Consider the following 25,237-nt stretch of genomic DNA (forward strand, 5'->3'; position numbering starts at 1 on the left):
CCATATATGTAAGTCCTAAGCCATGTGTAGAAGCTCCATAAGAGTGGAAGTCATGTCTCTTACACTGATTGATTATGTAACCTGATTTTCCTTAGGTTTTGCCAGCCTATGGGCACAATAGGTATATATTTCCCTGACTTTCCCCCCATTTGCTAATGTGGGACTCCTGCAAAGTGTCTTTCAAGTATTTCCGGGAGTCTCTAAGCCCCATCTTACCTGTGCTCACAAAGAAGCCCCTGTCCAGGTTGACTACCACATGGCATACACCATTTCTTTCCTCATTTCCTGCTCATGCCCACTGCCAGGCACCAATGCCCAGCAGTCACCAATGCCCAGCAGGCACTAATGCCCCCCCCCCACAGGGCACCACTGCTGCTTCTGCTGAATACCACCATGTTCACTAGGCACCAGCCCCCTGCAGACACCACTACAATTATATTTCTTTGTGCTTGCCACACTGCTGTGAACCTAACAGTCTTTTAGAGACATTAGTTGTTGAAGGATGGTATTCACTAGGACATGCTTTGATTTGCTTTTCTCTTGGTGGAGATAAGTTGCACTGATTTATCCTCACGCTCTCTCCAGTCACCCATGGGACCAACAGCAGACATTTGTGAGGTGGTTATTCAGGGCTCAGGGCCCACTCTCCTGAGCTGTTGAACAAAGTAATCCTACCTGCCAGGGTTGCCAGCCCAAATCAATGGGTCCTGCTCTGATGTGTTTTGATCCTTACATGGAAACTTCCTACCTCTGGGTCTTCAAAGTTCAAATCCAAGTAGGAGTTGATCTCAAATTTCAAGAAAGTTCAGCTCACACCTCAAACAAAGTTGCTTTGTGCCCATCTGTTAGGCCAAAGAGAAAGTTCCCTAATACCATTCTCACAAGGAGGGAATTAGGGAAGTAAAACAATCAAAGAAATGCTTCCCCTTGTAACGAGTGGTGTAGGGAAGTGCAGGTAGGGGAAAACGGACAAATGCGCTGCAGGCAAAAGTGTGGAGGAAGGATGGTCAGAAGACACTTTATGAGTGTTTGTTTCTTAGGCCTGGTGCTTAAGAATATTACCATTCAAATGGTTTTCAAAGGCTTTGAAGTTAACAGATCTCGGGAAAGAGAAGTGTTCACACTTGGGGTTGCAATCCACTGGACCCAAGGTCAAGTAAACCTGGTGGTGTGAAAGGCTCATTAGTAGAAGCTCAAATGGTAGGAAATCTATGGGGGGGGGCCCTCTAAAATACCAGAAAGAATATGGAAATACTCTGTCCTTATAAATAACAAAAGGTAACTCTGCCTATCATAGGCTTTGTAAAAGAAACACTTTCAAATCATACAAATTAGGTTAGCAACTTCCTGTGACATCTAGTCCTTGGTGTGACATGTTTAAAAAAAAAAAAGCGGATGGTCTGAAATACTTGACACTTAAGTTGCGGATATAACATTAGAAGTTTCGAAAAGGTAGTAGGTGTCAAATTTTCCCAAACTCTACTTTCAGATAAGCATTTTTGGAATTTCTATGACATGCTCCATTACATGGGTCTCACTCAAGGAAAATACCATAAATAATTCTGTATTCATACAAAGGAGAAATAGGGAGTGATTATTTGCTTAACAAAAGGATCTTCAACCCCTGTAGAGCATGTAATATGAGATTCAATTTACACAAGTGTATGTTCTCAGCACTTTTCTTCTTTCTTTATTTAAAAAAAACACACTCATATTCTTTTTGAATTATAAAAGTAATGCTTATCTTTTAAGAGCATTGAGATTTGTGTGACAGTTTGCGCTGCTCATTTGGTTCTGGCCGCCCTGTGAGGGAGGTAGCTAGGGCCAAATTTTCCATTTCTATTTTATTTTCTATTCTCTTTACCACTTTTTTTTTTTCCAATACACCTGAACATATTCTTGTTATAAAATTATCAAAATGATTCAGAATCTATGAGGGACGTCTCTCTTCACCCTACATATTTGCACACTTTCTTTCCATCAAGAGAAACATAGTCTAACTTTTCTTAAAATTCCCCCTAAGGAGCAGAGAGAATGTTTTCAGCCTAGAGGAGTAGATCCCAAACCTGACTGTGCATCAGAACCACCTGGGAGTTTGCTAAAACTACGGATTCCAGACCCCATTGCAATGGTGACCTCACGCTGGGCAGAGTTGAACTGCTCTGTAGGGTTTTCAAGGCTGTGACCTTTTAGAAGCAGGTCACCAGGCCTGCCTTCTGAGGCACCTCTGGGTGGATTTGAACAGCCAACCTTTTGGCTAGTAGTCAAACGCTTAAATGTTTGTGCCAGCCAGGACTCCAGTGAAAAACCGAGGATGTCCATTTCAGATGATACTCTTATACCTACCTCAGGGAGGGTACCCTGCTCTCCCTAATTCCTCACAGCACTTCAGGTCAGGCTGTAATTCCTAGCAAAACTTTACAGGAAGTTTGGGGGGAGGGGGTTGGTGACATAAAGACAACTGCAAAAGTAGCTTACAACTACTAGTTTACAACTTACAATCCACGGTCAATTTCCAGCCCACTTCCAGGCAGAGGAGTCCTGGTGGCCCACTGGTTAGGAGCTTGGCTGCTAACCAAAAGGTCAGCAGTTCGAATCCACCAGCCACTCCCTGAAAACCTTATAGGGCAGTTCTGCTCTGTCCCAGAGGGTTGTTATGAGTCAGAATCAACTTGACAGCAATGGGTTTTCTGGGTAGATTCCTTATAGCAGTGCCACTTCAATCCTTACCAACAGGAATCTGGAAATCCAGATCCAGTTCCCCTTGCCTCCAGAAAAAGGAGGAGCTCCTCCCCTCCTGAGAGGCTAAGATCTGCCTCCTTTCCCACCTCAGGGTGACTGACAATGAAATTTTCAATTTCCTTCTGGGGAAATCCCACTCCTCACCTCCAGATAACAAGAGCCAGACACATAATCACAAGAATCCACAGTTTAGTTCCCAAAGGCTGGTTTATTCAGTCTCAAATAATACTAAGTGGGGCCACCTTTCACCTAGTCTAGCTCGCACTAGCCCGGTCCAGCTCAGTTCTTTCCTCCAACTTGAGCCTAAGGAAAGATAAAATCTCTTGCCCCAGGCTGATCTCCATTTCACGTCTACTGTGAAAGAACCAGTGTGCAAGAAGACACATCCATCTCCCCAAAACAAATCCAAACTTAATCCATCTTTAGAAAAAGGGATATTTTCTAACTCTGTAAGAGGGTAGTTTGTTTAAAGCCAGTTTACATCACCAAACAGATTAATTAACATCTCACTCTGAAGCAAGTTTCCTCCCGAATAAAGACTGGGGGCTTTAGGACTAAAGGAGCTCACTGAGGTGGAGCCTCACAAAACAAAGCAAGGATCTGTTAGCCCTACCTGAAGTATGTTTCCTCCAATCCCCCTTGCACTTCTCCTATTTAAAACCTATCCAGCTCAAATTCCTCTTCCTCCTGGAAGCTTCCACCAGGCATCTAGGATGATGAATGAATGAATGAATCATAACAGTTATTATCTATCCTGTTCACCTGGCAATTGCTCCTGTGTAGCCTTGAGACTATTCCTGTCTTATTGCCTTGACTGTGAATTTTTTTTATCGTTCAACCTTGCATATAAATACCCACTCCCATCCCCACCACCACTCCCAACACCATTCAGTTGTAAACTACGTAAGGACTAGGAACAAGCACATCTCTCAGGCTTCGTTATCTCAGAGCCAGTTCTATATTCCCCTCCAGGCCTAGCTCCATTTATGCTTGGCACACAGCAAGTAGCCATTGAGTAAGCCATTTAGTAGGTGATAGAAGTAGTCAAAAATGTCCCATTGCTCCCAAAAATGTGCCCAGCATTGAGCTAAGCTTTTTTAATTTTATTTGTTCAATCCTCACACAACCCAATGTGGTAGGTGCTGGCATTATACCTATTACATCAATGAGAAAACTGAGATTCAGAAAGGTAAGCAGACTGCCTGAGGTCACACAGCTGGAGCCTTGATGCATTTCTGATCTGTCTGACTCTCCAGGAATATTCTCTTAACCTTGACTTTAGACAACTTCCTAGGGAGTCTACTTTGACTGTAGGATAGGATGCTTCGAAAGGTATCCTGCAGAAATAAGATCAGGCCTAAGCAAGGAGGCTATGAAATTCGTACTCAATTTCGTAAACAATGGGGAACCACTGAAGGTTGTTGAGCACAAGAATGACAAGATCGGAGTTGTATGTTAGGATGATTAATCTGACAGCGGGGTGTAAATAAAACAAGAGTGGTGAGAGCCTGAACGTGGAAACACCAGTTGGTAAGCAAAGACAGGAGTCCAGGTGAAAACAGCAATTAGGAAGGAGGTAGATGTGTAAGAGAAAAGTGGGGACTGATTAAAAAACATTGCAAAGGGATGTCAACACAATCCTTCTAAGTCACTTTCTGGGGCCAAAGAAGTGAAGGAAAGGATAATTTTTCACTATTATATAAAGTGAACGTACTTTTACTAGGTATCCGTTTTCTCCTTTTCTCTTGCCTCGTGTACAGCTTACCTCCTTTACCCCTCGTGACTCAGCCACAGTCACCCTGCTTGGGACTCTTCTGTTAGGTGTTTCCCTTTTTTTTTTTAAGGAGCAGAAACATTTCAAAGTTAGAATAGAACTGTGATTATTCCAACTTGGAAAACAGCCATGATAGATGTATCTTCAGGGCTGAAATATAGTAAAACCTGCCCAATGTTTCTGCCTGGTTCAGACATCTCAGCTTGAATAATGCCTAAGAGAAATTCAAGATGACGAAGTGTGAATCAGGAGCCTCTTTTTTGAAACAGTATGTTGTAAAATATAAGATATATTTAACTTGTATTCACATCAGGAGTTCGGACCAAACCTCAAAGTTTAAAAGAGAGACAAAAGAAAGAAATACATATTTTTTTTTCCTTTAAAAAATGTATTTCCCTTAATGAGGACCTACCTGTTCACTAAATTCAAAAAATCTAAACACCTAAACTTTTTTGAAACCTAATGTAAATATGTGGATTTTTTTTCTCTTACTCCTCCTCTATCCTGCCCCATCAGCTCGCCTCCAACTAGATTTTTCTAGATCCCTTTTAATTATTTTTATTTTTATATCTCCAGAGAAGTGTGTGGTTAGATGCTATTCAGACAAACGATATCTTACGACCTCCCAATGACTAAGACCATGCTTTATCGAAATGTCTTTCGATAGCTTCACATATTTGGTCACTTGAGATTGCTATTGTTCCAAGAATGCATTCAGCACATTGTGGTGGTATTGAAGCCACAAGAAAGGGAACTTATTTTTCTAATATAGGGTTGAAGATGCACTCTTTCATTGAGGGAAGGAAAGGCACGCGGTGAAAAGCACGTATGCTCTACTTACTTCTCTGATATCAAGGAATTCAGAGGAAGTCTCATCATCATAATTAGCATAGGACCTGGCTCCACAGTGTGCCCCTTCAACTCTCCCTATCATCTTTCCTGGTTCAGTAATAGGATGGTTAGTACTAAAAAGGTTTTCACTGAAATGGGAAGTTCTCTTATTTTACTGCATTCTGGAAGCCCTACTGGACCATGCATGCCTCTCTTTGGTGTGCATATTGTAATAAAAGCCATGTGTGAATGTTTATATTTTAAAGATGTTGTACTCAGATCTGTTCTGAGTTAGAGCTTTTGAAAATACTGTAGAGATTCAACACAAAGCTAAGTGAAAGGCTAATCTTCCCATTGTTACACTTTAATTAGTGAGACCTGTCATTACAACTTTTTATGATGGAAAGTATCAGGCCTTTTATCTTATTTTTAAGCCCCATTCTTAAAACAGCAGAAAAGGAACTGAAAAGACAAAGGAAATTGCATTTTATGGAACAATAAGGAGAGTCTTTAAAAATCCAGGGAAGTTCACAAACTGCCAATGAAAACTACTTGGAGGCAGTACCACCAAGAAGGGGGCCCGTTTACTGACTATACAATATTAGCAACTGGCTGCCTCCCTAATCCCCTCCAGAATCCAAGAGACAAGGAAGAATAAGGACATTTCATAACAGCAGTCTGTAAGGGTGGCCTTTCAATTGTTCTCTTAAAAAAAAACCAAAAAACAAAAAACAAACCCGTTGCTGTTGAGTGGATTCCGACTCACAGAGACCCTATAGGACAGAGTAGAACTGCCCCAGAGGGGTTCCAAATATGTAGAAATTTAGGGATGAGTTCCAAAGCTATTAGAATGTGCCTTGTTTGTCATACTTGTGTTCTCTCCAACCTCACATGAAGTTTAAAGACAAACATGCATTGCAATTTATTGCAAATTCATTATATTTAATGCATCAGTTGTTTCACTAAAAATTGTTCTGACACCCACAGTAGAAATTTTGACATTGAAAAATACAAAAATCAGTACTAAAAAAGATAAAAGATATTGGAAGTTTTACAGAATTAGCTTAAAATTTGGAGCCACACCACTAAAAATGTTACAGGGTGAGCTACTTTCATTAGATGAGCTAGATTTAGCAAACTTGACATCTAAGTAAATAACGTACTCAAACAGTTCTCAGGAAATGGTAACTATTAAAAAAAAAGCTAAAAAAGCCAGAAGCCACAGACAAAAATAAAGCTTTCTTTCTTTGTACATGTCTTTTCTGCAAACACTACTTATGTAGACATTATTGTACTCTGTCCTCAAGGTAGAAAAGGCTTGATGTGAATTAACATGCTGGTTGAAAGAAATGTATGTTTTTGAGTGCAAACAGGACAAAAATGCAGTTGAGAATGCAGTTTTTTGGAAGGAAAAAGAATTGACTACTGCTAAAACAAAAAATCAACCACTAAATCAAGAATGCAGTTCCTTTTTTTGGAGTGAAAAAATAACTGATTATTACTAAAATACTTTTCCTTCACTGTTTCATTATTCTCTAATTTTGGGTAGATTCACTTGGTTTTCTTTGCTTCTGACCTGGGAAACAAAGCTTTAAACTGAGATAAGGGAGAGCTTTTCAAGGTAGAATAGGAAAAGGGGGGGGCTTCTGAAAAGAAAGAAGATGCTGCACTACAAAGCCCCTACCTTACAAACACCAACACACATGTCAGTTTGTTTCCCTGTCTCCACTCCCTACCTGTAGTTAAAGGCTGGATCCCACAATGGCTCAATGCGCACTCCGATTCCAGAGATCTCCCACCTCCCCCCAAACTTGAAGGAGATGGGGCAAGAGGGCATAATACAGATGAGGGAGGAGATCTCTTCTTGACCCACCTCCATCCATACTAACCTCATTTTGTCTGGACAGCTAGGGAGGGAGAGAGCCAAGGTGTGCCTTTAGCATCTGGAGTTGGGTCGCCAAACAGTTTTTTCTAGCATGGTACCATCATCTGACTGCATTGTGAGTTCAAGTTAAAATAGAGGAAGAATTAAAAAAAATACTTTCTGTGAGATAAGCCAAGTACCCTAACTATCACTGATTCTAGGGAGAAATAAATTCTGAGTTTAAAAATAACCTAAAACTTAAAAAGGAAATTTTGAACACAACTCATTTATTAGTTGGAATTGCCTGTGTTGAAAAGACTCAGCACAGAGCCCTCTGTGACTTAGAAAACGCAAAAGAACTACAAATCTCTACTTGCTGAATTCAAATAGGTACTTTCTTTAATATAATGGAAAAACAATCCTTTAGCACCCATAATGCCAAAAGTTAACTTTAGAGTAGGCTTTTCTTCTCAGCTAATGCTGTAGTAATTTCTGTCTAACAGAAGTATAGAGAAGGTGAAAGGATTATTGTTCTTACTCGTTATAAAAAAAGCAAGGGCATTATTTTCCGATTCAGGAAGTGCTAGAAATGCTTAAGACAGCACAGTATTTATAATGTTACCATTTTTAATATGTCATGATCATTGACACAGAAAGCAGCAGAAAACTGGAGGAGGACTTTTGGCATAATGATTGGGAAATGATCAGAAATACAATAAGGCCTAGGTTTTGCATTTAAGTTAAACATTAAATCAAACAAACACATGCTGAGGAATCTACCCCCTGCTTGTAGATACCAATCTGTCCTCAGATCTACAACTATGTGTCTCTGAATGGTGGACAGTTCTACCTTGGCAAAATGAAGTAGAGAGAATTGAGACAATTGTCCACAGTGGGGGGAAAAATATGGCCTCAGACAAAAGTCATTTTGGAGTTTATTAATTGGCAGGCCATTTTGATATACTGACTGGTGAACAAGTAGATAAATTGGCAGTAAAGAGTTTCAAGAGTTTTAATTTTGTCATTCTCCGTAAAAGAGTGGTTCTAAAACTTTCATAAATATCAGATACACCTGGAACGCCTGTTTAAAGGGCCCTGCCACTGCAAAGTTTGATTTCGTTTATCTGAGCTGGGCCCAAGAAATTTTGATACAGTCTCCCCCATACTATCACAATTTTGTAGCAATATCTAAATGAGCAAGAATAAAATGACAATTGAGTTATCAGTAGATTCCAGGAAAGCAAACTTTGAGCTATTCATTTATTCAACACTCATTTATTGGTGAACATTGTGCCAAACTTGGCACATAGTAGGTGCAAAACTCTCTTCTTCTTTAACTCACAGCTATCTGGATAATTTTCTGATTCTCCACTTCATTTTGTCTTTATGAACACAGTCCAATGCCAGAACACCCAGTTGATTTAATGAAGCAACCAGTTTAAATATATGAAATAACTTCAATATTAATATTGGTGGATGTTTTCTGAAATGACTGAATTTGGCTTCAATTAGATATAGCCACCCTCTGGGTCTTAGAATGCCTAATGAAACCAAGGAAGACTGTATTGAAAGCCTTGCTTGAGAGCATTCTTCAAAGGGTAAACTAGAGAAGTTCCTCGAATGTTCCTCAGATTGTGCCTTGAATTTAACTGTTTTAGAAGATTTGGAAAAGCCCATAACATCAGGAAAAGAAAAAAAAAAAAAAAACGGGTCTAAACACAACACAAGCTTGAGACCAAAGTTCAACTTAAAGATCAAGGAGGTTCCCCACTTCTTTCATTCTAGACAATACATTTAAAAATCAGGCATACATATTCCAGTCATTCAATTTACACTTAGCACAGCAATTATAATCTTTTTCTAGTACTGAAGAAATGGGTTTTATCATCTATTTTACCTAGAGAATGCTCTCTTCTGATTTCACAGGAGCCTTTAGTTTTGAACACCAGACTACTGTGAACACATACTTTTAATCTAAACTAATGTATATGTGTGTACACGTAAGCCATGGGTCTTTTACTGAACACCATATATGCACCAAATATGTTTCAATTAGCGCAGGCTACAGATTCAACTCTCCTACCCCAACAAAAAATGCCCGAGGCCATACATTTAAAGAAATGAATGCAAATTAAAAACAAATGCGCAGTTACCTTTTCTGAAATGATTTGATTTTAATTAACATATTTATACTGCATGTGGATCTTCAATTTATAACGCTTCAGTAAAACATTTATTGTGTACCAAGAGTTCAGATTGATCACAATTACCAATTTATTTTTTGATTTAATATTTGCCCCACAGAAAACTATACTGGTTTATTTATACATTTAAAAAATGTCTCTAGATTTTTTTTTTGCTTTTAAAATGAAGAAGTGGTTATTGTTCTTAGTTCCGATTTTCAAGTAGTATATTCTAACTATTCACTTATCCACAATTATTACACTGTTAATAGCAGCATTTGTGTTTAAATTCAGTGTTCAAATAGCTGTATTATGCAATTAGTCAATATGCAATTATACGGAATCTAATGGAGCCAGATGCATGCAATCCAGACACATGTAAACTAGAGATTAAGACTCCCTCAGTTTTATGCATATAAGCAAATTATGCAGTTAAGCAGGGCTCACTAAGGAATGAATTGCATACATTTCTAATCATTTTCACCATTATGATTTTTCATTTCAGAGGTCCCGAGAGATGCCTTAAAGCACTGAAGCTTTTCAACACCGTAAAAGTGGTGTGAAGTAGCAAAGACAACAAAAAAGATGTCCTGAATGTTTTCCCTAAATTAGTGCTTAGTTCTCTTTCCCCACTCAATTACTTTCACAACATTGCGCTCTTAGCAGAAAACCTTGGGAGAATGGTTCCATGCAGTCTCATTCACAAGATTAAATCTAGGAGCTTGGACATAAAGATCGTGTTTCATTCAGTCTTCAACAACATAAAGTCATTCAATGGAAGAAGCTTCCTTTCTCATCTCTGAGACACCAGAGAAGCAGGCTCAAAAATCATGGAAGGTTCAGCAATGATCACGGAATAGATGCCTGATGGAATAGATGCACAGACGCTGTGTTGGTGGAAAAGACAAATGCTGAAAGTGCATAATGATTATGTAAAGATTTCTTTATCGAACACGTCATTTGTTTGAAGGACCAGTGTTGTTGGCATCAGATGTAGGTTATGGGCTTGTTAGCAAAGTGAAACATGATGGCTGCTACATAACTGGAGATTGATGAGTCAATTGAAGTCACCGATGTCGCTCAACTGAGCATCTTCATTTAATATGTCAGGGGTCAGAAGTTAACAAAACACCTTCTGTTTTGGTATTATCACCCGCTGCCAATAAGATGCCACACCTCCATGGATACCCTGGCTAAATATTTTTTTGGTAAAGGATAGTAAAGTCCCAAAGAAATGATATCAGCTGGCCAACCAATTATATATTCTGTCGGTGATGAGCTGCAAAAATATATGAATGCAGCTTTTCCACTAGGTAACAGCAAATTATTTGTAAGCTATTTCTATGCACTGGACTTATAGCTAGAGGGTAAAACGTATTTATTTATCTGTCCCCCAGATCACCTCCTATTGTAGACTCTGGGTCATTTTACAAAAGGAACTGTTGGCAATAACACTTCCCGCATTTCACCAATGACGTTTCTGATGACCTGATTTAAGCACACACGAAAGGCCTTTTTTCCTAAGGAAAGTACAATAAAAGGCAACAGATCCGGGAAAACTGCTCTAAAACTCTAAGAAGGATGTTCTCCTGCCCTCTGTTCATATTAGAAAAGACTGTGCTGGTTGACTTGATCGACCCTTCGGACCCCAGAGTCATCCCACCTGTAGGACAATCTGACCACTGCCCAAGACAGACACAGCCATTTTGAAATTGGTCATTTAATATAACCTTGCTCTAATTGGGTCACAAACAACAAAGACCAAAATAAGTTTTACAGGGCTTACCCCCGCATCTAACAGGGCAGGGTAAATACAGGAGGGTAAGAAAGAAAGAGGTAGACAAATGTGGTAAACCAGTGAAGAAAGAAAAAATCATGAAAAGTCCCCCAGGCCTCTGGACAAAAGCCATTATCATTCAACAGCGCAGGCTCTCTGGAAAGCCCCAACTCCCCAAAATCAGTGGGAAGGAAAGCAACATTTCCCACTCGGACAGCTCATCTGGCAAAAACTTAGTGTACCGGTGTTTTTGTTTTATTTTATTGCATAAATACATCTAAAATTGAGGGGAAAAAATATATTTTATTGTGTTATAGTAGAGCATTTCTATACTTCCTTTCAGCCAAGCTTCAACTTTATTAACATAAAATAATCAGGATACCCTTTTAAAACATAATAAAACCAAAAGTATGGTTGTGAAGTCATAAGACCAGTAGCTATTGTTTGTTTTGTTTTGTTAATTTTAAGTGAGGCCACCACCTTGGGTGTCCATGAACTTATTGTAAGGATGCTGACATTGGTCAAAACATTTCGGGGACTCCTCTTTGGGAACTGCTTTCAGAGCTAGCTTCCAAACCACACAGAAAAATCAGTCTCATTACCCTATAGTCACACCCGCATAATACTAACATAAATTTAGTAGGGGGAAACTGAATAATTTAAGACACCATAAGATTTAATCTTTCTGTTATATGTGAAAGCCAACATTCATATTATAACATTGTCATTGAATGCTAATATAATTTAGGAACCAAGCTATTGACTAAAGTAAAAATTCTATCAAATTAAAAGTCAGTCATTAAATTACCATGTTTACAGACTTTAAGTACACAGCTTATTTTTATCCAAGAATAAGTGTATTCATTGGAAGATAATGAACAACAGGCATTTAATAACATTTTAACTTTATGTGCTTAAATATTCATAGCTATGTTCATAAACCCACATGCCTGATCTAGCGATTACATTTATGAAATGCAGTATTTCTTATATGTCCCAAGTCTCCATCTATTTTCTCAAAACTGTATTAATTTGACATGCGGTACAAACCAATACATGTTTTTAGTGAAAGATTTGCTGACATTAAAAATAGGAAACTACCCAGAAAGAACAAAACAATAACTACCTTTGGGAAGAAGAGAAGGGAACATTTGTTCAGGCCCTTTATGGAGATTTTCTTGCTTAATCCTTTGACCAACCCTAAAAAACCCGTTGCTGTCAAGTCAATTCCGACTCACGGCAACCCTCTCGGACAGAGCAGCACTGCCCCATAGGGATTCCGAGAAGTGGCTGGTGGATTCGAACTGCCAACCTTTTGGTTAGCAGCCTAGCTCTTAACCACTGTACCATCAGGGCTCCAGAGCAACCCTAAAGAAAAGACCTAGGAGGTGTTAATATCACAGTGCAACCGCCTCACACCCAGCTTGGTAGCTTACCTCTCCAAGGGCTTTTCTTAACACTCTCATAATACTCCACTGCCTGTAAGAAAGAACACAGTTCTTGTTCTTAAAAACAAAAATACAAAAAATTCTACCACCATTGTTGAAGGGGATATAAAAACGTCAAGTGTTAGGGAGCCGAGAATCGAAGATTCACAGCATTCCTTGACTGGTCCATGGCCCTACTCCTGATGTAAGTGAACAAGATCGGAGGAAGATGGATGATATGTTTTCCCTCTACTTAAAAATGGCAGGATCATCAGTCTACTTGCCAGAATTTTTAATAAAACTGGATCTAAAGAACCAATAGCAACATGCTCTCGCAGGCTGCACTTTTACAGTATCTCATCATGGCATAATCACGCCAAATAAATAGAATGATGGCCATTCACAGATTACATTAGATTATGGATGTTAAATTTAAAATGAGAAATCAAGTATCTGGAGTTCTAAGAATTTCTCTGAAGTGTCTTCATCTTCTCTAACACTACAGTTAATTAATGACAACTTGTGTTTTAATAACACCTATATTCCATGATTCTATAAGTGTTCTAATCAATGGTTGCCAAGTTGTCTGCACCAAGGATCACTTTAGAGGCTTCTGAATAATATACATGTGATGCATATGTTAAAATGTCCTCTCTCCAATGCCACAGAGGGCTTCTTTAAAACCTTTGAGGTCACTTTCAGCTTTGTCTTTCCCTCTCTTTCTCACCCAGATAGTGGTGTTCATATGTCCTTTTTTTTTTCCTCCAAACTCCTGCCTCCATTCCTTCCTTCTTATCACCCCAACCAATCCTTGACTCTGAATTCTTCCCCTGACCTTCCCAGCACCTGGCCCTGAGCCCCTCCGGGAAAACACTGAGCTCAACAGTTGATTGGGGTTTGTTCAGTGGGTTGTTTTTTCAAGTTTATTGCTCAGTGAAAACCCAGCTATCCCATAAAAAATGTGAATAGAATATAAATTGTCCAAATTCAACATGTTAAGCAAGGATATTTAGGGGCTATGTTACTGTAATAAAGCAATAATCACAAAAATAATTAAAATGGTTTTATTTAAGTCAAACAACAATAGTAGGGATTCTGGGTATTGCTTTCTGAACACAAACATGAAATTAACAAAACAAGCATTCACATTTCTAGTTTTCAACATTTTAGTTCTACATGCGGAACGCAAATATTTGAAAGAGATTTCCAACAAGGTCAACACAATGCAAGAGATAATACACACTGGGTTATGAATCAGGCCAATCTTTACCTCCATCTTCCCATTTATCAATCCTAAATTGGGGGTGGGGGATAGCTTTTCTGCTTTTTCATTTCACAAATGATTGCCCAACACAGAATGAAATACACCAAAAGAAGAAAATAGTCTTTTTTTTTTTATACCTAGGGAAGAAGCTACCACTCTTAAAATGATCCCTTCAAGGTAACAGACATCCAAATTGATGTGGTTTTCTTTGAAACCTCATCAGTAAATCATTTCTTGCACAGTAGGTTCGGCATTAACCCTGCATTTTGGATTGGTAGTGTTATGGAGGGCTGGCTGCTGCATACCAACGTCAGTATCAAGTTCTTCGTCAGGAATTAGAGACTGTCCCGGATACCAAGCAGGACAACACTGGCAAAAAAACAAAAAGTGAACTGCAGATAGGTTAAAATAGGCCACAATTACTCTTAGAAAAGTTTCATAAAATGTTACACGGATATGTTGCTTTTAAATGCTAGTTTATAATAAAGCACAATGAAATCTGTTGTTTTAAACACCTTAAGTCCAAACGGTCTTTATATAGGTTGTATTTTAATAAAACACATTAGACAACATACACACCTTATTAAACATGCTATCCAGTGACGGCTACTTTTACAGTTGCTGTAAAACTCCTATTTCTCTCTATTCATCAAATTAGTAAACTATTAAAATAAGCCATCAGATTAAAAAAAAATTGCTTGGTTTGTTAGATGCTTTTAGAGGAAGATAACTTCTTCAGTTTGAACAGATTTCTTGAAACAGGACTTTCTCTAATGTTATGCAAAGCAATTTTGCTCATGTGTTAAGAGTCGCCATTAGTTCATGTCGTCTGACCCCTGCCCCTTTAACTGCTTCCTGCAAACTTGTTTTTCAAACTGTAAATTTCAGTAGTTATGATAGAAACCAAACCTCAGTGGGCAAGGCAGTGCCCTTTGCAGTAGGCATTAAAACAACTATGACAGTTCTACCGATTTATCACTTGCCCATTTTTGCAGAAATTCCATTCACATAACTCTCATGGAAATCAACCAGAGTTTTAACATATCAAGTAACCCAAAGAACACTGCAGATATCCAGGGGAGACAGTTCACCAATGCATCTTTAGCTTGGTTTTAAAGTCAACTTAGAGACAATCTATGCTCTGTAGTTCTTAAAGAGACAAAACCCTAACTGCCTAGCCATTGGCTAAAGGTTTGTAAAATTAATTAATTTTCATTTTCCACACGTTTGGTACCAAGAGGTTTACCCAGGAAGAGCTCAAACTTCAGGGTTCAAACTGCAGCATGGAAAAATAAAGTATACAGCAAGCACCATCTATTTCCTTTGATCTCTCAAAGATGTCAATATACTATTCCAGTGAGGGGGTGGGGGGAGTGGCTGAGCCCGGGAAGGAAACTTCACCCACAGGAAAGTGGAAAAAAAAAATCCGTTTGGTGGTAATTTCAAAACAAGTTTCCAAAAGGCTGAAGAGACGCCAGCCCTTTTGACTTGCAGGAATCACGCATAAGAAAAGGACTCAAAGTATTACAGAACATGCTTATTTTAATTGTCGGGGGTTTCCAATGCAAAGCACTACAACTTAAATGCATATTCCAAATTCTTGCTCCAAAGCCATCCTCTTTGTGCACTGTAAAGGAGGAAAAACAACCCCCATTGTTCTCTGCAAAAAAAAAAAAAGCACTGTTCCGCAGATCCCCCTACCCCACCACAGATCTGGGTCAGCCATGCTAATGAGCTGCCCACCCACCTGGGGCCCTTCCCAAGGTGGCCCACGGTAGCTTCCCCTTACGTTCAGGAGCCTAAAATGCCTGAGCCTGGGCAGCCCCGAGAGGGCCGCCTTTGCGTTCGGCTGTTGGCCTCCACGAGGATACAACCTGAAACAATTCGTGCCACTTATTTTCCTAGAGGAGCTGGGGTCAAAAGTCACACTGCTCCATTTTTGTCTCACTTTTTTTTTTTTTTTTATCACCAGACACGTCTGAAGGCGACTCCACAGAATTTTTCTGCGGAGAAAACACGAGCCTGGGCTCCGAGAACTACCAGGGTTCTTTCACACGCAAGCATGGAGGCAGTTAAGCAGAAGCCGAATGAAAATTTTCGGGATTGTGGCCTTTCTACTCTTCATACATTGGTACAGTAGTGCCAATTCTCATAGGTTCCGGTTTAAGTGAGATATGCAGAAAACGGGGGCCTGAGGCCCATGCCAGGTTCGGTCTCGCCAGGGCACATCTGTATGGACAACTAAGACACTTTATTTGGAAACGTTGGCTAGCTGCGCCCTCCTCACGGGCCCCGCGATTGTCCTGAGAAGGTAGCCGTGTGCACTCCGGGGCATCTTTTGGGGCACAAAGGCGCTGGGTACTCCCAATCCGGGCATGATAAATCCAAATGGCATCCCCCACCCATGGAGGCGGGGGGGGGAGGGTCTTCAGCCGGGCCGGGAGTGGGGGCGACCTCTGGTGGGTTTGATGCCCAAGTCCCCCGAGACCCCTGCCCCCACAAGGGCTAGTCAACTTCCCCCACGCAGGATACCCTGAACAACTTCTGTGCTTCCGTGTTTTAACAATTTTGCGCTCGGCCGCCACGACCTATATTCCCTTGCGAGGCGCTCAGGGCCGAGGCAGAACAAGGGGTGGGAAGCACACGACACTTCGGCGGCCCGCGGCCTGCACTCGGCTGTGCTCCGCGGGGGTTCGCATCCGGCCGCCATGTTCAGCACTCGAGAGCCGCCCCCAAACCCACCCCCTTCCTCCTTCCCCTCCCCCTCCCTCTCTGCTGCAAAGCCGCTTTCAACTCGACCCCCCACCCCTGGCCGCCGAAGCCGCCCCGACGGCAGCGGGCTGTGCGCCTGCGCGGCGCGGCGCGGCGCGGGCCGGGTGGGGGGCGGCGGGTTGGAGAGGCCGGAGCCCAGGGCCAGGGGGCCTGAGTCGGGCGGGAGACCCCTCTCCGCCCAGCGGGACCCCGCGCGGGTCCGGCCCGGCGCTTGCACGTGCGCGCAAAAACCCTTTTCAAAGTCCCTTCCTGGCGGGGCGGGGGGGCCTTGGGCCGGCCGCCCCCCCCCCCCCAGGCCCCTGGCCGCACCGCCTCGGCGGAGGGTCGCGCGCGAGGCCGGGAGCCGCCGGGGAGTCGGGCCGGCACGGCCTGCAGGCGGACAAGGCCCCCGCCCCTCCGCCGCAGGGAAATCCCGGGAACAAAGTTTGCGGCCCGCGCGGCGCAGCGCCCTTCGCAGCTCACCATTGTTTGGGCTCGTATTGACCCCGGGTCCGGATTAGGCAGCGGCGGCTTTCGGCTTTACAGCCCCGCCGGCCTAATGAGGCCGGAGGCGGTGGGGCGCGAAGCGTCCTCGGAGCCTGGCGGCCCCGGGGCCCTGTAGGTGGGGGTCAAAGGGTCAGCGGGCCGAGACCGCGAGAGGACCGACCCTAGGAAACGAGCAGGCCCCCGGCCCCGGCCCAGACCTCCATCGCCAGTCACTAGAACTTGATGTGGAGATGGGGATTCTGCAGCGCTAGGGATCTGAGGGCTTCCGAGCTGGAGCCCAGACTTCTGAAACCCTGGCTTCTCCCCCGGCCAAAGCCCGACTTGGGCCTCCAGGGCCAGAAGCCAGGGAGCAAACCAACCCATCTGCCAGGCGGAGGAGAGCCCGCCCTGCAGGGGTAGGCAGGCTGGTGGCGTTGCATTCAGAAATTTAAATGGCAAGATGCTCTTAGACTTTTTTCGTTTGTTTATGGAGTTTTCTGAGGGGTAGGGGGGGTTAAGGGAGCCAGGGGCGAAAGGCAAAGAGACACCAGGCGGTGAGAAGGTAGAAAGGGCGGAGGGGCGAGGAAGTCCTGAACACATCTACTTTCCCGGGAGGCTTTTTGAGCGGAGGGCCCGGCTAGGAAGTCTCCAGCCTTCGCAGTAGCGAAGCCGGGCTGCCCTGCTCACCCTGATCTTTAGCTTTCCGAACTGGATGAAGGCTAGATTTCTATCTGCGTGGCCCAAGTTTGGGAGATTAGACACCTCCTCCTTTCCCACCCAACGGTGAAAATCTTAACGTTAAATCACACATTTGAAAAAGGATATGGTCTTCTAACAAAGGTCTTGCCAGGTGCAAGAAGGAAAATAAGTAAATCACTAAGCCTAGTTGGGGCTTCACTCTGATTGTGAGCCGCCGACATTATGGTTCCCAGTTGGTCCAGTTCTTTACATGTGCAAGGTTGTTAGATCTGTGGGTGTTTTTTATTTTTTTGATTTTTTTAAGGTGTTCGTTTTTGGGGGGAGAGGTGCTTATTCTCTATGATATTATACTAAAAATTCAAGAATGTAAATATGTATCCCCAGAGGCAGATTATAGGAAGCAGAAACTCAGTTTTCTGCCAGAACAGTTTTCTTTGCCACAGACGACATGGGCAGAGAACATAGACTATTTAAGAGAAAATGATACTACCCCAAATTAGAAATAATCTTTTATATTACCTTAATATTGGTTATCATCATTGCTATTAATTAGTGTGATTTTAGGACACACACAATGGTTTACGAATTTCAAGCTCACTAAAGAAAGATCAAAGTATTTTTTATGTCACCTAAGGGGGGGTCCAAGTTTGAATGAATAATCTTAACACCAATCCATCACTTCACTCCCGTTTAAAGTTAGGTTTAGGTTGGGATAGAGGGGACTTGTGGAGAAAATCGTAAACTCTGGGAGCTCAGTGCACATTCCAGGAAAGAATACACTATCCCACTCTCACACTGGAACACCTCTAGAGCCAATCTTCTTAATATGCACTTTCTGAAAACTTGCTGAACATTTAAAATGGTCTCTGGTTTGAAGTGAAGGAAAATCCTGGAATAGGAATTTGACCCAGCACCCTCAATGTCAAGGTCAAGATTGGAGTGTTGCCAGTAGGAGTAGTAGGCTGACCAGGTTACCTGCTCATCACATGTGTAGTCATCCCAATTTCTCTTCACAGCATTCACGCCCTTGCCCTGGCTATCGGTGGAAGAAAGTGCAAAAGCTCCCATTTTCCACAAACAAAAAAGATGCCTCCAAAGCAGTTTACAATTACAAACTATCAATAATTAATTTGTTGTTGACACAGAGCCTTAGATAACTTTAAAAAAATACATTGCTTCAGCTGTATCCAGGGAATCAAAGTTTCCTTTAATCATCAGAAGTTCTCTGAGCATTTCACTTTATGGTTGATTTATTTTAACATGAAAAAAAAAAAAACAGGCACCAAATACAAAAATGTTATAACATAAATAAGATGTGCCAAGACTTTATTTCTTTAAAAAGAACAATGAACAAAATTCTAGAATTAAAAATGATTATAATACCAAAGCGACTGTCACCAAAACACTGAGAGCATTGCCCCTTAAAGAGAAGGAGGTGCTTAAGCCTATTTATTACATTTCTAAATACTTTATAATTCCTTATCTCCACCTTTCTATTTGCTGACCTGCAAACTTATTGTTCACGCAGCTTGGGATCAATATTAAACAGCACCCTAAATTAATAAAAAAAGGTCTCTCAGTACTCTATCTACTCCAACCCCCCAAAATAACAATCTCTTAGTTTCTTTTTGAAATTACCATTGTAAAAGAACTGTTTGTCCAAATGAGTTGCTTCACTGGAGAAAGATTAATTGGATTAATATTTTATCACAAAGCAAACAACCATTTTTCATTGTTATTGATTTTAATGGAAACAATGCTCTTAACATTTTTGCCTACAAACCACGAACTTTAAAAATACATATTTCGCAAATGTTTTTCTTTCCATAATATCATTTCAGAACCGCTGCAGTTATTACACCGCTCTATATGTTACGAATAATTGCAATACTTATGAATGGAACTATGTACAGCAAAACAAATCAGCCTTTGCTGTCAAAAACTGTAAATGGACTATGGTTCTTTTAAGAAGCACTTTAACTGTAAGTAAGCACTGCTCAACTGGCCTTACTCATCGCCACTATTCCAGACATATGCTAGCTTTTGAAAATATACAGATAGCTAGAGTTGATAGGCAGATTAGAGTAGATAAGTCATAGATACAAACATATATAGGTATATGGGTGATCTCTAGATAGAATAGACAGACATGCATCCTGCCACAATGTGCATTTTTATGTAAGGTAATAAAGAACTAAGGGACATAAAACTCATTAGTTTACCTTATGTTTATATATGTAGGGCAGGGATGATTAAATCCAGCTTCTCAGTCTTTGAAGTACAAGATTGAGATGTCATGGCCACTAACTGAATTGATCAGTAATATTTCATTTGCATGCCGAAAATCCAGGACAAACACATTTAAACTCGTAGTTAAACAACCATCTGAGCTAAAGAAGGGAGGGTCTTCCCAGATGGAAACTGACACTGTAAAGAATCTAGACTGCAATAGAAAAATAATTTAACAATTAAAAAAGGGATCTGAATGAATTATAAATACCAACAAGCAAGATTTAATTTGCTCGCATCTCCTCTTTGTAGAAGGAGGCTGTTACAAAACAAGAGAAAGGAGTCGTCAGTGGTTCAAAAATTGTAAATTGTGTTCTTCTTTCAAAACAATAAATTTTTAATGCTAAAGCAGTTATAATCAAAAGCTGTACAGAATTTGTTAGAAAACATTTATCCATAAATATTGTTCAGTTCCCGGCACTTGTAGCAATAATTAAATTACAAACGATAAATATGGCATCAATGGATATGTATTTACAAAAAAAAAGTTATTACAAAAGGCAACTGCATACTAAATGTCACAATCTGTGTAGAGTAACATCACATCCTCAGCCTGAAAAAATACTGAACAACAGTTTCGACCCCATTAAAAAAAAAATACATTCACAAGTGTAATGCTTTGAGGAAAAGTTCAAGACATAACAGGACTTTGGCACGGTTTAGGACTGTGAGAGTTGAAACAATCACCACTAAGGCGAAAAAGAATTTCCATCAGTTTAACATTACCACCACCAACAAACCTTCTATAGCTTCCTCTCAAGCAACAGGACAAGTGTTAAAATTAATTGAAGGAGTTTAGGGATGGGGTAGGCAGAGAGCAAAGGAAAGGGGGAGGGGGAAGCAGTTTTAAAGATTAAAAAAAAAAATCCTTCAAATGCCAAAACATATTTTCTAATCCTGAGAAAAGGGCATGGTTACTTTTGGATCTTGCCCAAAACCTTCCTGGATAATTGCAATTAACAAGATGTAGCCCTATATATGGCTGCTTGCCTTAAAACTCCATTTCCATCTGATTGGTCTCAGTTTTCTTTTTAAAATGCATTTGGTCCATTTTATGGATAACAGGGTTTGTGTGTGTCCTCAGACGTACCATTCGTTAAAATTGGGAGGAAGTCCAGGGTTGTGGCTGGTGCTAGTTTGAATTGCAGAAGGGGTTTTAGTGGTATCTTTACTGTTTGCAGAAGCTATAGCGGGTGGAGTGGAAGATTCATAGCCTGAACTGGCAGCAGGGGAGGAATCTGACCCTTGAGATTCATGAACCTAAAATTAACATGTATATATTATAATGAATATAATTCCAACTGGCAATGTGCAAGTAAAAACAGAATTTGAGCACCGTAAGAGCAAGACCGCCCAGTGACCCACTTAAAAGAGAAATGCTGGGTTTTTTTTTTTTTTAATTTCCATATCACCGATGTGTAGAAAACCCGGAGATGTTCGCCAACCAGTTTCTGTCCTAAGATTGGCATCACGGAAAAGGAACAAAACACTTCGTTTTATTCATGCCCCTTTAAAGAAGGCTTTCTCCGCGGATGGAGTGGGCTACGCAGTTACTCTTTGGGGCCCTATAAAATACTCCGGGCCCAGCTTTCACCAAGCCTGTTTGAGCTTGGGAAAACGGGTGCAGAGGAGAGTGGCACAGGGGCCCTGGGCGCTGCGAATTCTCAGACAAACGTGTGAGACCCAGACCTCTCTCCTCGGCTCTATTGTCTTATCCGAAGCCGAAGAGCCAATAGCCCACCCACCCCGGGTTCGGCGTGGCCACTCTCGGTTCCCACCGCGGGCTGAGCCGGGAAGAAGCGGCCACCGCAGTCTGAGCCCGGCGAGCTCGGCTAGAGCTTCCCAGTAAACAACCGATTGTTCCCTCCGCTTCCTCCCCCTCCCTCCTGTATCCCTCCCCCCCGGGGTCCCCCAAATGGGTTCAAGGTGTCACCGCTGGAGCAAATCGGATTTAACGTGGAGGACAGAGGGTTGGCAGCGCGGACGCTTCCGTTCCGCGGCCGGTCCCGGGCCGAGTGTTTATAAACCGCCGACCGCTAATAAAGAGGTAATTACCTTCATGTGTTTGCGCAGGGAGCTCGGGTGCGTGTAGGACTTGTCGCACACTTTGCAGATATAGGGCTTGTCCGAGGTGTGCACATGCATGTGCTTCTTGCGGTCGCTGCTGTTGGCAAAGCGTCTGTCACAGCCTTCAAATTCACATTTGAAAGGTTTCTCACCTGCAAAGGGAAAAAACGCAAAAGGGGGAGGGGGAGGAATACGGTCAGGGCCGGGAGCTTCCCAGGACTGAGTCGCGGGAGACTGCTGACCCGGCAGTCTTCCCGGAGAGGGAGCGCCGACTGCGGGCGGCTGCGGCATCTCTTTTCCCTGGAGAAAAATGGAGAGCGCTGGATGAGCCTGTTGGGCTGGGGAGTGGTGGTCGGGGGCGGGGATGGGGCAGGGCCGGCCCAGAACCTGACCGTCCCTTTGTTCTCGCAGGACTGGAGAGCCCCGGGCTCCTCCGAAGTTTCCCCTAAGTTGTGGTACGACCCCACCCGGCCCAGGGCTCCCAACGCGCTGCCACATTCCGCCGCCACCTTGGCGAGGTAACCGAGCCCTGGCGGGACAATGGGCCAGGGACGGGACAATCCCATTCGGCTTTTTCTTTGTACCTTTTAATTTGCCTCTTTCAAATGCAGGGTTTTTCTAAGTGAGCCCAGCGTTAAAAGCCTGGGCAGTCGTACTTAACGTTCGAAAAGAGAAAAATGTATAAATCCAGGGGCTTCGGACAGTTTTACAAGCTGTTCTGTACAAGGCACCGAACTGCGGTGCCTTTTCTAGTTTAGCTTTCCTCCTGGAACACTGAATTGAACCTGGAACTCCAAATAAAAATAGTTTGACAAAAGTATCAGTCATTTAATTAGCAGATGTGCCAATCAAGTTAAAAAAGAGCGGAAGTAACCGAAAGTTAGTTTTCATTAGCATTTCTATGGTTGCCTTTCTCGAATGTGTGCCCAGAGCTAAGTCGCTTGTAAGCAATACGCTCTCATCGTATTCGGAGTCCCTTCATAGTAACCCAGAAAGAGAGACAAAAAGAGGCGGCGCCGGCTTGTTCCTGGGCGCGAGAAGGTCCCCAATTAGTTCCTCCGAGACCGCAGAGCCGTCTGCCCGGGAAGTTAGAAGTGGGCAAAAGCGCCGCGGGGTGGGGAGAGCGAGAGCGGAGGGGCGCTGACAGCGCTTCTCTTCAGAACGGCCTTCGGGGGCGCCGCCCTCTCTCTCCGTGGTCGCCAACCCTTTCTCCCGCGTGCTGCAAGTCCGCTCCGGGAGCCCCGCGCCCGCCTGCCTTCCCCCTTACCTGTGTGGGTTCTCTTGTGGATCTTGAGGTTCTCAGAGCGGGCGAAGATCTTCCCGCAGCCCGGGAAGGGGCACGGGAAGGGTTTCTCGCCCGTGTGCACTCGGATGTGGTTGACCAGTTTGTACTTCGCCTTGAAGGACTTGCCCTCGCGGGGGCACTCCTCCCAGTAGCAGACGTGGTTGTTCTGCTCCGGGCCCCCCACATGCTCCATGGTGACATGCGCCACCAGCTCGTGCATGGTGCTGAAGGTCCGGTCGCAGATCTTCTTGGGCCGGCTCAACTGAGCATCGTCGATCCACTTGCACGACAGCTCCTGCTTGATGGGCTGCCGCATGTAACGGAAGAAGGCGCCGGGCCCGTGATGGGCCGCTACGTTCACGCCCATGTTCATGTTCATGGGGCTGTAGTTGGGGAACTGCGCGCCGGCCGCGTAGGGGTCCGTGCGCGGGCTGGCCACCGGGCGGTACGGGTCTGCACGACCGAACAGCTCCCCTCGCAGCCCCAGGTGGACCTGGTTGTTGTCGACGTGCCCGGTGGGCGACGGGTGCCCAGCGCTCTGCTCATGCAGCCCGGAAAAAAGCAGGTAGCCGGGGGGCTCCGGGATACCCGCGGGCGCGTGCAGGCTGCCCGCCGAGCCGGCGAAGAGCCCGTGCTGCCCAGCGCCCGAGGCCGTCTCGCCAAGCCCGGAGCCGCGCTGGCGGAACAGAAAGTCGCGCGTGGAGTTGAAGGCGGCAGAGGCCGCGCCGCCGTAGCTGGGCACCTGGCCAGCGTGGTGGTGGTGGTGATGGTGGTGGTGGTGGTGGTGGCCCAGGGCGTTGGCGTAGCCCGAGCCCTGCGGCGTGAACGCCGAGCTCTGGCCCGAGGACAGATCGTGAGCCGCAGCTGGGCTCAGCTTGAAGGCGGCGGCGGCGGCGGCGGCGGCGGCGGCGTGGGGCGAGTCCCCGAAGGGGTTCAGCCCCATGCCGGCCGGCTCGCGGTTGGGCATCTCGTGGTGGCGCGGCGCGCCGAAGCTGCCCACTCCCAGCCCGGGGAACTGCGGGCCTCCGTCCAGGAGCATCGTCATGGGTGGGGCGATCTGGCTGTGGTGGTCGAACGAGGAGCTCTCCGAAGTGCCGCAGTCAGAGAGGAGCGGTGGCTGGCCGCTGCCCGCAGCCTCCCAAGGCGCGTCCAGGGGCTGCAACTTTCCGTCGCTGCCCGAGTCTCCTGCAGAGGGACAAGAGGGAGGAGGGGAGAAGGAGCGGGAGGGGAAGAGGAGGGGGAGGCGAGGGAGGAGAAAGGCTCAGGACTAGTCTGCTTGAACTAACTAGCCGGCGTGCACAAAGACAAATAAGCAAAATCAGAAGCGGAGGCGCAGGGGCCACTCCGGCCGGGCACCGTGCTCTGCCCGAGCCGGACCGCGCGCCAGGCGGCTCTGGGCACCGGCCTGGGGCGGCTGCGCTCGGCGGCGGGGCCGGGCAGCAGGCAGGCTCGGTCCTCCCGCTCACCGCGCCAGTCCCAGCCTCTTCGCCACCAGAGTAATGTCCTTGGACTGATAAAGTCAATCACTCACTCCTCGCACATAAACGGAGCGGGCGGCCGTCGGCGCGCGCCAATGGGGAGCCGGCGGGCTCGCGGTCAGCTGACCCCCGGCCCGGCCGCCCATTGGCCGCCGCCGCTCTGATTGGCAGCGCGGCGCGGGGAACATGGCAGCCGCGGCCGAGCGGGCGCCGCTGATTGGGCCGCAGCTGGGCGCCTGGCAGGTGAGGCGGCAGCGACCCGGCGCCCGCAAGTGGGCTCCGCCAGCCGGGCGGCGGCGGCGGGGCGGCGCCGGGCCAGC

General features: G+C 44.2%; 1 protein-coding gene and 1 long non-coding RNA gene across 3 annotated transcripts in view; both read right to left on the reverse strand.

The window, feature by feature from the left end:
• Positions 1 to 25,237, reverse strand: part of LOC126069500 (uncharacterized) — a 1,199,210-nt gene that overhangs the window by 564,425 nt on the left and 609,548 nt on the right. The window lies entirely within an intron of this gene.
• Positions 14,082 to 24,484, reverse strand: ZIC3 (Zic family member 3). Of its 2 annotated transcripts, none has more exons than XM_049872937.1 (3): positions 23,422 to 24,484; positions 22,143 to 22,306; positions 14,082 to 14,231 (listed from the first exon to the last, which is right to left on the reverse strand). In XM_049872937.1, the coding sequence occupies exons 1-3, from the start codon at positions 24,482 to 24,484 to the stop codon at positions 14,082 to 14,084; spliced, it is 1,377 nt and encodes a 458-aa protein (XP_049728894.1). The 2 variants fall into 2 exon arrangements, with proteins under 2 accessions (XP_049728894.1, XP_049728893.1); XM_049872936.1 differs by lacking the exon at positions 14,082 to 14,231 and adding an exon at positions 21,168 to 21,347.

This window comes from Elephas maximus, chromosome X (genome assembly GCF_024166365.1).
Source record: "Elephas maximus indicus isolate mEleMax1 chromosome X, mEleMax1 primary haplotype, whole genome shotgun sequence".
In the NCBI taxonomy this organism is placed as follows: Eukaryota; Metazoa; Chordata; class Mammalia; order Proboscidea; family Elephantidae; genus Elephas; species Elephas maximus.